At 46.2% G+C, this 13,831-nt stretch overlaps 1 protein-coding gene across 7 annotated transcripts in view; it reads right to left on the reverse strand.

The window, feature by feature from the left end:
* The window catches only part of THADA (THADA armadillo repeat containing), a 330,511-nt gene that overhangs the window by 44,307 nt on the left and 272,373 nt on the right, over positions 1-13,831 (reverse strand). For all 7 annotated transcript variants that reach the window (XM_045445868.1, XM_045445865.1, XM_045445866.1 and 4 more), the window contains 5 exons: positions 12,107-12,486; positions 11,422-11,540; positions 11,016-11,088; positions 7,957-8,110; positions 5,197-5,328 (listed from right to left, as the gene is read on the reverse strand). In XM_045445868.1, coding sequence (XP_045301824.1) covers positions 5,197-5,328; positions 7,957-8,110; positions 11,016-11,088; positions 11,422-11,540; positions 12,107-12,486 — 858 coding nt within the window. The remainder of the gene's footprint in view (positions 1-5,196; positions 5,329-7,956; positions 8,111-11,015; positions 11,089-11,421; positions 11,541-12,106; positions 12,487-13,831) is intronic.

A 13,831-nucleotide genomic window follows, 5' to 3' on the forward strand; every position in this document is an offset into this window, starting at 1 on the left:
GGGCTGCCTGTTCTGGAGCACTTGCTTAGCTCGGAGGGCGCTCCAGTCTCCTTAGGAACTGGGGACTGACCAGTTACTGACTGTTAGGTGGCCTACTGTGGTCAAAGAGAAGTCCATCAATACAAACTGAGCACCCACGGTGTACCTAATAGGAGACAGTCTCTAACTCACGGGCAAGTTAGGAAGATAAGGCTAAAAAAAAAAAAAAAAAAAAAAAAAAGCACACGAAAGAGAAAGTGATTGGAGAGCAGACAAATGAATGGCAATGTGGGGTGATTCAGTAACCAAATAGAGCAGGGGTTCGGAGAAGGGGAGATCCTGGGAAGCTGGGGTGTTATAGGTGGGACGGAATGTGTCACTGCAGAAGATTTCTATTTGGCAGGAGGAGCAGAAGTTTTACATGATTTTTGTGGGTAAGAGACCTGGTGGGAGAGCGGGATCAGAATTACTCAGGGCACCAAGACTCCAAGGAGAAGAACTACCAGTTAGCTGTGCTTGAGCAGGTGGCTTGCTTCTCTCTCCCTTCCTTTCTCCCTCCTTGTGTGTGCATGCCTGTTTGTCTTTCTTAAAAGTCCTTTCCATTTTTTACAGGAGAAGTTTCTCCCAAGAAGTCATCCTTCTTGAACCTAAACACTGACGATAGGTATGAGGTCTGGAGCCCTTTCAATTCCTCCCCTGCTGCTTTTACCCAGAACTCTGCCTAACTGGAGAATCACACACATTTAGTGAGTTAAATGTAAATACTGTCCAGGTTGGTCCCTCACCCCTACCCAGTGGAAGCCCTTGTTCGAATGGAATCCAACATGATATGCTGATGTGCACAGAACGGATGGGAGTGAGCTGCTCAGGTGAGAGTAGGGGGCCCAGGAAAGCAGGAGCCACAGAGCTGATGGGTGATTCCTCCTCTGAAAACTACAGCTCTTTCCACAGCCACTCAAGGCTGGAAGTGAGGTCAGTGCAGGGAAAGAAGGTGGAGCCTCACCTGGAGCCCTGCCCATACGTCCTGGTTGCAAATTTCAATCCCCTACTGCTGAGTCCTAGAAACACCATCTCTGCTGTCCCCCTCGGGGTGCTCTGTGGTTGATCTAGAGTAGGGAGGTGGAGAGGGTCGTGTTGCTGGGGCTTCCTGAGGTAGAGCTGGTGAAGCTGAGGGAGCCCCCGGGGTGCTCGGAGAGTTGATGGGCTGTGAGTCTCACCTTCCAGGTGGCCGTGTGGGATGAAGCACGTGCAGGAGGTCAGCAGGCATAAATGTGAACAACACACACACACCTTCCCGAGGACTATTTAGGCACAAGGTTATTTTCTCCAGGCGTCTCAGAATCATCAACTAATGGTTCCACAAATCTACACCTGAAGCCAGACGTGTGCAAAGCGACATGCTAGGGATGCAGTGTGAAACCACTGATTTAATGCTTGCGTCTTCTTCTGTATTTTCCAGCCCCTGCCCTGCTAAGGAGTGCCAGGGTTCCCAGGATAACTGTGCAGTGTGCTGCACAGGGCAGGACAGAGCCGGACAGTTCGTTTTGTTCCTATAGCAGATAAAGGCCCCCTTTTGCCCTCGCAATTTCTGTCACCCCTCTCCCCGGCGCCTAAAGAATATTCTGTCCTGGATCACAGTGCCTTGTGGCCTCTATGGGCCCTTCCCAATTCCTGGTAGTTTCATTTCCTGGAAGGCTGCAGCTCAGAGCCAGAGGCTCACAGGTTTGAGGCCTAGAAGTCCTCTCTGCTTTCTTCTCTCCCACCTCCCACTAGTACCAGCAGCAGTCTGCAAACCGGTGAGTCTACCTGCCATGTTCTCCTATCCAGTCCCCAGGGACAGCGGCTCGTGAGGACCCTCGCCACCCACTCCCAGCTGGTCTCCCTTCCAGGGGTCTCCCTCCCTCACCCCAGCCAGAGCCATCTCGCATACCGCTGCCGGAAACAGCTCCTCAGATACACGCTGCTGACAGCGCTGCTCCCGTTTAAAGCCCTTTCCAGCCTCCCGTCACTGACAGAAGGAGGTCCTTAACTTGGTGTTCACAGTCACCCCAACCGTGCATGCCCTGTCTTCCCGTTTCATCCCCCCACTCCACTCCCCTGGCCACACGAGGCCACTCTGCTCCCCAGTCAGCTCCCAAGGTCCCCCTGACTCCAAGTTCTGGCTCCGGCTTCTTCTTTGTTGAGATGCTCCCAGCTGTGTCCCATTTATCCTGTCTTTTGGGCCAGCCCCACTCTCAGGGACCTCCCTAGACCGCACAATCAAGATGCACCTTGCATGTCCCTGTGCCCCTGGCATGCTACTACACAGTGTATTCACAAAGTTCTCTGTCCACATCCAGCCCTCATTGTGGGATGGGATCTGAGGCAGGGAGTCCTTGTGTTTTATTTTATTCTTAAGAGGAAAAGTTAGAATTCTTATTATTTTTAACAATATTTAGCTTCCTCATCGAAGACATTAAATACTACCATGATTTAGTAATAACATTGTACTGTGGCATTCATTAAACCATTGACTTGGGGACAAGATGAATGACATGTATTTGCAAGCTATTCACGATTCAGGAGTGACAATTAACTTTGAACACCACAGAGCAAACCATTAGTGGTGTATTCTACAAAATCCCTGCTGCTGAAGGAATGTGAAAGGTTCCCATCAGCTGCTTGATATCCTTGAGAGATGTCAAAACAAGACAATACTGTTCTCACGAATCAGCTGGCTGAACTTCCGACTTAAGCGAAATATCAGGGTGATCCTCAGGCTTTGGCTACTTTTCAGTCCCAAGCAGAAATAGATGTATATTTTTTGCTCGAGAAAATCAAAGTTGTATTATGGAGGTTCTACGCATTGCTACCAGGCTGAATAAAGACTACATGGGGAAGTGCTGAGAGCAAATGTCCCCACATGGTGACATTATACGTTGCTGGGACCTTTGAAGAATCTGGCTTGGGTCTGATTTTCTGGAAGCAAAAATTCACTAAAAATGAGTAAAAAAGGGAAGGGGTGGGCAGGATGTTTTTATATAATTCAGGGGAAAGGAGTCACAGCGGGGGAGTCACGACACAGTGGACTGCTGATAAGCCAGTCGGATGGTCTAGCGATATATGCTGTGTTGGTGTTTTCAAGTTGTGGAATTGGATTTTTAAAAGACGTTTTTATTTTGAAATAATTTCAAACATACAGAAAAGATGCAGGTATGGCAACTCCACATCCGTGTCTACTATTTATACGCACACACAGTTTTTTTTCTGAACCATTTGAGAGTACTAGCAGGCACTGTGTTCTTTTACCCCTAAACATTTCAGTTGTATATTTCCTAAGAACAAAAATATTCTCTTACAAAACCACAGTACGGTTGTCAAATTCAGGAAATTTAACATTGATCTTAATCTACAGACAGTATTTCAACATTATCAGTTGTTCTAGAAACTTCCTGTACTGCTTTTCACCCCTCTAGTACCAGATCTGGTCCAGGGTAACATACTACATTTATTTATTTATTTTTATTATTTTTTTAAAGTGTTTTTTTAATTTATTTTTGAGAGAGAGAGAGAGAGAGAGAGACCGAGTATGAGGGGGGGAGGGGCAGAGAGAGAGGAAGACACAGAATCCAAAGAAGGCTCCAGGCTCTGAGCTGTCAGCACAGAGCCTAATGCGGGGCTTGAACTTGTGAACCACGATATCATGACCTGAGCCGAAGTCAGATGCTTAACCAACTGAGCCACCCAGGCGCCCCGTGGTAATATACTACATTTAACTGTTATAGATTGCTTGTCTTTTTCACACCTCAGATCCTCTTTTTATAGGTCACGGTGAGGAATACAAAAAGAGACAGGTAGCCTTTTACATTTATTATTCTCTCAGAGGCTTTTATACATGGATTTTTCCATGTGAGAGGCACTCAATATATAATTATTAATTTGTATTTCTTGAGGAAAACTTCAAACTAGAAGGGGGGGGAACACAGTAATACTCTTTTACTATAGGTGAACTTGAAGAAATTCTGAAAGAACAAAAAGTAGTCGGGCAATAACTATAAAGATGAGGAGGGACTAAGTCCACTAATGAATTTCAATATGCAATAACCTATCCTGTTTTTGGTGGAGAGGGTCTTAGAGAAATCTAGTGAGTGTTATATTCCACCAAATATTTACGGAGCAATTGCTGGGTGCTCTGTGTGTCCTTCTAAGGAGAACACACAACTGGAAAGTGGAATGAATCACTAACGGCAGAATTACATATCCAAGAACTCTGACAGGGTGGGAAGCAGGTGGGGAGATGGCCGCTTGCGCATCACGACCGTGCACCAAACTGCACGTCTTCCCACTGAGAGGCGAAGCCGGTCCTGACCAAACCTGCTCTGGAGCAGCACCACCAAGAGATGATTAAAAAGTCAGCTTCTCCCATATATGCCATTACAACACAGGACTCTGGTAGGAGGATGTTCACATACTCCAAGGGAAGCTTCCAAGATCGTCAGCCACTGGGACGAGGAACCCTAGTTGGTCACAAACCCTGAATTGGTCACAGACCCTGCATGGCTATTCCCCCTCCCATTCTGCGGTCTATTGAGGTAAACTTCTTTGCTCAGCCTGTGACCTCTTGCCTCCAAATGGTGTTCTTGCTTCTCCTTGGGATGGCTGACCCAGAGATCTTTCCTGACACCCCAAGTGCAGGGAGCCCAAGTCCACCAGAGCGGTCACCCTCCCAGAGGGCCACTCGTCCAGAGGTGTGACCTTGCTTCTGCTCCAAGTTAACTTGACTCACACTCAGCTGTTTCTGCCACATGTAAAAACTCACAGAAGGACAAAATGATGGATCTACGATTCCTGGGTTATGCAACCACACAGATAATCAAGACTTGGCCTTATTTAAAAAGGATGACCACGTAACTAGCAAAAGGCACTGTTTATTAGATTTCTATCTTCGAAGACAATTTTTGTCTATGATGTCCCAGAGCAGGGGTCAGCAAACTACGGCTAACAGATCAAATCTGGGCAGCCACCTATTTTTGTAAATAAGGTTTTATTGGAACACAGTCACACCCCATGTTTACCTATTGTTTAGGGCTGCTTTCCCACTAGAACAGCAAAGTCAAGACAGAAACCAAATGTCCAATGAAGCCTAAAATATTCACTCTCTGGCTATTTATAGAAAAAGTGTGCCAACTTCTGTCTAAGAGCAATAAGGCACTGCAAAAAAGGGTAAGAACGAGGTACCTGTTGACTGGCAGGTGTTTTCTTGTGACATGGCGGTTGCCACAGTCTCCGTGGCAGCATCTCTGACGGCCTGCTCCTCACTCTGCAGGAGGGTGAGGACACATCTCCAGAGAGCAAGCGTATCCTGCAGTTCTAAGAAGACCAAAAGGAATTCAAATGACTTAGGGTTCAATTTACAAGCAGGTACCAATACTACTTCAAATCTAGGGTGGAAGAGGGCAGTATTTAATGAGCAACAGCCATTCCTTTCTTCCTGGATACTGCAAGAACGGAAGACTTGGCAGTCAGATAAACACTGGAAGAGAGAGGGCCCTAAGGGGAAAGGTTTGGAAAGGTCTGTTTTTTGAGGGGAAGGCTTCTGGAGGCAACCAGCCCCAGGCAAGGCTCCCCACAAGGTGCGGCCCGGCTGACTAAGGCCCCGGGCCCAGCTGTCCACAATGACTCACGATTCTCAGGAATGAAACTTTATGCATAAAGAGTGCTTTAGGGAAACTAGCCCAGTGTTGATTTGAGTGACTGCTTGAGCTTATAAATTCTGAAAGCAAAGTTTCAATCAAGATTATACTTTGGGGAGCAAGAACTTTTGAAAAGGGCAGAGAACCACGCACGATAAAGATAAAGATGCCAGCCTGTGCCACCTCTATGTGGAGCCCACTATCTGACCACCACTGCCCCTGGGCAGGAACTCTGGCTGGTCCCTATGCTAGGTGCTGCTGCGGACAATGGGGTAGGGAAAGACAGTATATGCCCCTGAGCCCCTGGGTGGCTCAGTCGGTTGAATATCTGACTTCAGGTCATGATCTCACAGCTTGTGAGTTCGAGCCCCACGTCGGGCTCTGTGCTGACAGCTCGGAGCCTGGAGCCTGCTTCTGATTCTGTGTCTCCCTCTCTCTCTGCCTGTCCCCCACTCACACTCTGTCTCTCTCTCCCTCAAAAATAAATAAAAATGAAAAAATTTAAAAAGAAATCACAGATGGAAATGTATGGCTGTACCTCACAGCAGGGAAAGATCACAGTGGACTGGTGTGCCCCAGGCAGCTTTGATGAGGGAGGTGAGAGGTGGACAGGGCCTCACAGAAAGGATATATGGTGTATAGGGGGTGGGCCCAGGCTTGGGCAGAGTCACAATGCGAGGGCCACAGGAGACCATACTCATCATCCCTAGCCTTTCAATGGGGCCCTATCCTGTTGAACTCTCCTTAGGTCTAAGGACCTCATCTGCCCACGGAGAACTTGATATTAGAGTCACTAGTGCTTTAGTCAAACCAAGAACACCAACGTTCCCTCTGGGGTTTTGTTCTCTCTTTTCTGTTATAAATCTGGCTTTAAATTTTACACAGTCTTTCAGAATCTATGCACTCTAATTGTTCTCTCAGGTTTAATATTTTCCTTTCTTAATATTTTCCTCTTTAACATGGTCATTTATACTCTCAGAGATCTTCAATCTTCCCTTTTTAGTCCATTTTGATTTTTCTTTTTCCTTAAATGACTTTGTTCTGTCCTTGACTTGTCCCCATGCACTTTTATGTCCTTTGTCTTTCAGTTCTGTACCTATTTTTCATGCTCTTACAGGCCCTCAGCCACCACTGACCTCCTTCCTTACTGCCTATAATGCTATAACCAGCTCCAGGAACTGATTATGAACCAATGGCTCTTAACCAGTACTCAATTTCGCTCAGAATTCCAAGTTATTTCACACACATTTTGCCTCATCCGAGCTAGGGTTACAGTGGCCAAAGTTACCCAGAAAATGCTACAATTGCTATCCCCACTGGAGAGGCTTCACCAAAGCTTTTTGGTAAAGCTTTGCTCTTATTCCTCTGGGTCTGATGATTAAATCCCAATCACTGAAGGCCCCTTCCAGCTTTCCTTTGGGTGTAAGAAAAATGTGTGGAAGTCACTTAGAGGAAAGAATTAAAAAGATATCAAAGACAACTTTGTTCCCCAGAGATATCCAGACACATGAGACATTTCAATGGTCTGAACTGTGCTAACACTGAAAATTTGAGTCTCGCCGTCTAAAAGAACAATTCTTTCCTTGAGTCTGTAAATCCTTTCTCCACAACTCCACTGAGAGCTCTCTGCATGCAGGGACCATGGCTTATTCTTATTCTTTGAATCTGCTTTTCACATTAACCTCAACACCAAGTCCTATTGATTTGCTTCCCAAACGCCTTTTGAGCCTGTCCTTTCTTCTTCTTTAATGCCCCGGCTTCACCCTGACCCATTCCTTTCTCACCAAGATCATTGCATCAGGCTTCCTGGAAGAGGTGACGGTTAGGGTGAGTCTTGAAAGACAAACAGAAGTCATTCAAGCAGCAGTCTGTTTAAAGAACTGTTCCCTACCGATGATGCACGGAGCCTATGTTTGGGAGTGGTGGCCGATGAGCAGGGAGGGCTGGGCAGGGCACCAAGCCATGTGAAAGGGTGTTTAGATTTTATGCTGAAGGCAATGGGAACCCACTCAAAGGCTTTAAGCAGTGGAGTGAAACGATCAGATCTGTATTTCAGAAAGACCGCAGAGGCTTTTGGAAGCATTAAGGAGAATGGCTTTGAGGGCAAGATTGAAAGAGGCTGTTGGTGAAAAATGAGGAATTGGCAAGGGTTGGTAGGGGCAGGGGTGGGGGTGGCATTTGAAAGAAACGAAGGTACGGTGCACATGGGTCAATTTTCACCTTCCCTTCTTCTTAACCCTGGAGTATCTATTCACACTTTTAGCACATTTGGCACAATGGACCTCCCTGTGCCCAGGACACTTACCGAGAACGGGATCCGGGCTGGTGAGCAAGAACGGTGTGGTGCTGGTGAGGGCTTCGGCAGCGGCTAGCCTGGACTCGGTGGGAAGGTGTTCTCCACAGGATGCGGCGACCAACCGAACCCACTGCTTCAGTGTGGGGACCATGGAGTCCCTGGTCTGAAAGCACAAAGCATATGGCAGTTCAGCAGATGCGGTCAGGGGCTGACATGGTGTTAGGGACGAGCTACATACACCCCATTGGATCTGCAAATTAGCTCTTACTGCAGGGGGAAAATGGTTTTTTAGTTGCTTTTCCAACCCAACTAGGGAGAAATAAACAAGCCCAGGGGAGAAAATCTGACTGTCTTTCAGTAATACTGAGTCAGTAGAACTAGCGAACAAGTTTCTGGAGTCTTTCTGATGCAAATCAGGGTATCAGAACATCAGTGTATTTGACAGCTTCAGTAAAGACAAGCCTTTTGGGGAAAGACTGTGGCAGCAAGTAATACTGTTGTCCCCAGGAATGAGATGCTCCTGTCTTTAGTAACAGAACCTCAGATTTTTGGCTGGGCATGTGGGTACCCAGCTGAAGACTACATTTCCCAGACGCCCCTGCACTTGGGAGTAATATGTGATTAAGTTCTGACTAACGGTACACTTTTAGTCATGCCTTAGGAAACAGCTATGACCTTCCCTTCCTAGGTTTCTCTTTCTTGCTAGCTGAACAAGGACAAGATGGTGGAAGTTGAAGCAACCGTCTGGGACCATGAGATGGAAGTCATGTTGAGAACAGCAGAAAAAGGAACAAGGGCCTGACGGCCCAATGCAGTCCAGCCACCATAACTGCTTTGACTGCTGTGATCTAGTGTAAGCCATGGTATTTGTGAGTTTCTGCTACAACACTTACAGCAGCTTCCTAACTAACACTGTTGTTTAAACAAAGCTCTATTTTTTTTTTTAAATACTAAGAGCTTTCTTTATTGAGATACAATTCACCATATAATTTACCCATTTAAAGTATATAATTGAGTTTTTAGTATATTCACTGGTTTATACAACCCATTTGCCACAGTAAATTTCAGAACATCACCAAAAAGAGAAATCCCACACCATCCTCCATCCTGTCAGCTCCCCAATGACCCAGCCCTAAGCCACTAATCTACTTTCTGTCTCTATGGATTTGCTTATTCTGGACATTCCATATAAACAGACCAATACAATGCATGATCTTTTGTGACTGGCTTCTTTCATTTAGCATGTTTTCAAGGTTCATCCATGCTACAGATGTATCAGCACTTCATTACTTTTTATGACTGAATAATATTCCATTGAATGGACATACCACATTTTGTGTACCCATTCATCAGTTGATGGACATTTGGATTATTTCTATCTTTTAAACCCTGGTTTTCTACTTATTCTACAAAGGGGATTATTGTTCCAAATGTACTTTATTTCCCCTATCAATTTAAATGTTCAAAATAACCATCTATGGGGCTCTGTGGAACTAAACCAATGAGCAACTTAGACCTTGAGGAACAGGCCGGCTCCCAATGTACAAAGAAACACAGGTCTTCCTGGGAACTTCTTTTATGTGTTTCTCTACGGTTTTGTTAATTTTTCTCTCCCTGGAAAACTCCCAATTTTCATCAAATATCGTTTCATTCAAGTACCACACAGTGCCTTTAAGATGCACATGACAACTGGTTAAAAGCAGCTGTAGATGAGAACACTGTTTTCTGGCAGATGTGACAGGCTGCCCTGTGACTACTTTCTTAGAACTTGTTTTTTATTCCCCTCGGGGATGTAGCTTTGTTTTTTTCCAGTAAATCCTCTCCCTTCCTACAAACCTCTCCCCCTCAAGCCCCCAACACACACCACTGACTTTTTTTTGGCTCTTTTCTCCTAGTGACCAGCCAGCTTTAGCCTCCTGGCACACTTAGCTCTCACCCTCTGTTCCTTCTGAACTCAGTGACCTCCTCTGTGAAGTCTTCTCTTTAGCATCCCTACACTCCCTTCCTCCTCTGAAATCCTCCAGCCTCCTCTCTAACAAGGCCTTTAATATCACAATCTAACCCTCCTTCTCACTCATGCCACTGTCCCTGCATCCTTGTTCATCTTCTGATCTCCAAGTACCTCTGGCAGTGCTCCCGTAAGGGACTGGAGCCTGTGAAACTGTGCTGCCACTATCACGGTGTGGTCATGTGTAACCAGGAGCTTCAGGTACTTTTACTACAGTATCTACCGTCTTCTACTTATAAGAATTCTCTGATGGAGGGGCGCCCTGGGTGGCTCAGTCAGTTAAGCATCTGACTCTTGATTTCAGCTCAGGTCATGATCTCACAGTTCATGAGAGCTCCGTGTCAGGCTCTGTGCTGACAGTGTGGAAGCTGCTTGGGATTCTCTCTCTCTCTGCCCCTCCCCTGCATGCATTGTCTCTCTCTCTCTCTCTCAAAAGTAAACATTTAAAAAAATAATAATAATTCTCTGACGGTGGCAGCTTTCTTGTACACCCCTAAGTACACATGTATTTGTCTTAAGGCATCTTCCCAGGAAGTTGTTTCAGTTACTTTGGTTCTGCCTCTCCCCCAAAGGACACAGGAGACAGATGAGGCACATCCGGCCCTCTATACAAAGCCAGCTAGGCCGTGTTTTGGGGGAATATTTAAGCCTTAGCAACGTATTGTCATGCACGGTTGGCCAGGATGCAATCCTAGTGACTTGCTCACTCATTTTTTAAAATAAAGAGTCTAGCTAGAAAAATAGGGGGGAAAAAAAGGGTTTGAGCATGTGTGTGTGTGAGTGTGTGTGTGTGTGTGTGTGTTCCATGGGAGAAGGCTGTGTTATCCTCAGGGACTCTAATCAAACGTGCCCAGAACAAGAGAAAAGACATGCCAATGGTGGAAAATTCTTCATGAGTTATACCCAAAGTGAAAAATCCACCTGAATAACATTTGGTGGAGGCCACATGTGCATACAGCAGTGGTTCTGCTTGCTGAGACATCTCACTTTAATTGACACCTTCCCCGCAAATGTGAGCACAAAAACCTAGGTCCTAGGCCAGAGGCAGAATCAGCCTTACCTCCTCACACGTCTGCATGTGGTGGGCAATCACTTTGGAGGCAAGTCTCAGAGCTACACTTTGAATTTCAGACCTAGAAAAAGCCAAAACACACACAAAATAAAACCAAACCTACTTTATATACAGATGGGTTTTTGCATCAGTCTGTAATCGATGCCACTGTGAATGCTAGAAATGCTCAGCTCATGACCATACAAATGCCTCCAGAAGTAATTACCTTTTGATTATTAATGTGAAACTCTGACATCATCCTATGACTTGAGCTTAGAACATGCTCCTAGGTAGAGTTTTAGAAAGAAACACAGGACCTGAGCCTTTAGGCCAGGACTGTGAGCAAGTTCATTATATAACTGACTGCTGGGACCACATGTGATGCCGAGGTTGCACAGGGGTATCGGGCGCAAACCTTTCATTGGAAGCAATATCCATCGTCCAGATCAGGAACTCCTTTGGGGTTAAATGGATACAGTGCTCCGTCTCGGGAAGCCACTCACTGGGATCCATGCGATGAAGAATTTTCAGTATCTGTGTGTGTCAGATCCATGGGGGGAAAAAAGCTCAGGAGAAAGTCTTCAGAAGCCCAATAATCATCACTTGTACCGTTAATAGGAATCTATCTTTCAAATAGGTCCACTGACTTATTTCTCCCTTAATACTTTTGGGAGACCAAGACAGGGTGGAGTAGTGACATACCCGAGGGACCTTAGTGACCTGGGATCAGAGTCTAGATGCCCCAATTCCTAATCAGTGCCCTTTCCCCTTTGATGATGCTTTCTCGGTGGCCATGAATAAAGCCATGTCAATAAAGACCACCCTTTGCCACATTCTACAGCCAATTTTCAATGCTGTCTTTCTTAGAGCACAGAGTGGCTCACTCCCATTCTCTATCTTGGCTTATTGCCATCATCATCACCACTGTCATGAAGCCATGATAAGTACTATACGAAGAGTTCTTGCCCACTAGACACTGCATCTCCTTCCTGCAGCTGCGGGAGAAGCCAAACCCAATCGTGCCTACACAGTCTTGTTACGGTGAGCTGGCCAAAGAACGTGGGGAGCAGAGGGGATGGTGAATACAACAGAGACTTTACCTTGCAGAAGCATTCTGGGTGATTTTCCTTCATGGCCAACATCAAGAATGTCCCTCCCATATTCCACAGCAAGGGTGGCAGTCCCTTCTCTCCTAATCCAGAGGCTGCTGTTGAAAACCTTTCCAACAGGGCTTCTAATGTCAGCAGGCGCACTTCAGGGAAAGAAGACTCCAACAGCTGAGAGAAGGATATGGGAATGTCCCTTGCCTGCTCTCCAGCCTGGGCCTCCACTGCCCACACTGCAGCGATGGCTAGTTTGGTGAGGCTCTGGAGGTACTGGGGCAGGCCTGGCACTGTGAAGGTATAGGGGAATCCTGTTATCAGCTCTGATCTTGAGATGATCCTTCTGATGTCCCCCCAGAAGCCAAGATGCTCCAGAGCTGAAAGAGCAAAAAAGCAAAGGGAAAGAGGTTATCACTTTATTCAAAGTTCCACAAAAGGACAGTGGACACTGCAAGGCTCTGGGTACATGGGGGTGGCGCTACCAGATGCCTTTCTTGAACAGATTTCACATGAATGATGTAATAAGTGACTAGCCCACGTAGGCTCAGAAGTGTGAACTTACTACATTTGCCCAGAAGCAATTTCTGTTTAGGTAATTCACAATGTTGCTATCAGAAGATGTGGTCCTGGCACCCCTCCCCAACATTCAACAGGTATGGACTCAGGAACCTCTTGAGTCACTAGGCCTCAGAGTTGAGCAGGATAAAAGGCCAGCTAGTCCAAACTTCCTTTAGGGGCTCAGTTCCCTCTCCAGCACCTTTCCTTGGAGGCTCCTGATGGACCCCTACAGTGACTCGGAGCTCACAAGACAGGCTATTCCATTATTAGCAGATCAAAGTGTCACCAAGTTCTTTTGGGAGTTCCTACTCACTGGCCTAATTTTGCATTTTGTGGTTCCCAATGAGCCCTTCAGGCATTACAGCCCCGGTCTTCTCTGGACAAAACACCCTTGCTTCCTTTAGCTATTCCCCACACGGTGGGGCTTGCCTTCTCTCCCTATTCTAGCTGCCCTCCTTCGGACATGCTTCACCCCTCTTGAGGTCTGGCCCCGTAGAATGGAACATGATTTTCTCACATGATATGACCCACAGGACGATGGCTTTCCCTGTTCTGACGCTAGGTTACTGGAGGCACATCACACTTGTTGACTCATGTGGATCTTAAAGTCAACTGAAACCACAGCCTTTCTTTTTTTTACATGGTCTACTGAGGGTGGTGAGTCATCTTTCTCCCACCTTGTACTCAGTACTTAGATCAGGACTTGTTTTCTTTGTTTGCTTGTTTTAAACCCAAGTAGAATCCCTGTTAAATTTTATCTCCCTGTTAAGTTTTATGGCCTGCCTTTTAGATTGCCAAGATCTCTTTGTACTCTCACTTCTGATCAAAAAACACTTATTGCCTGCTTACTATGCACTGGGTGCTAAGTAAAATAAGAACACTGCCCATAAGGAGATTATAGTTCAGTTTGAGAGTGAGAAATGAATGACTAGGTGATTCCAATACAGCGGTGTAAATGATAATGAGTCTTTAAGGGGAAGGGAGGGGAGAATGTGTTGGAGCCACCAAAGCAGAGCAAACGTTCAAAAACATGAACCAGAATGGACCATGTGGGGAACCACAGACAGTCTGCTATCACTACAGCACAGAATTCGAGATGGTGCTAGAGAAGTACTGTGGCCAGGACCTGCAGAACCTCCTGGGCCACATGAAGGAGGCTGGACA

The sequence above is a fragment of the Leopardus geoffroyi genome, chromosome A3 (assembly GCF_018350155.1).
Source record: "Leopardus geoffroyi isolate Oge1 chromosome A3, O.geoffroyi_Oge1_pat1.0, whole genome shotgun sequence".
NCBI lineage: Eukaryota > Metazoa > Chordata > Mammalia > Carnivora > Felidae > Leopardus > Leopardus geoffroyi.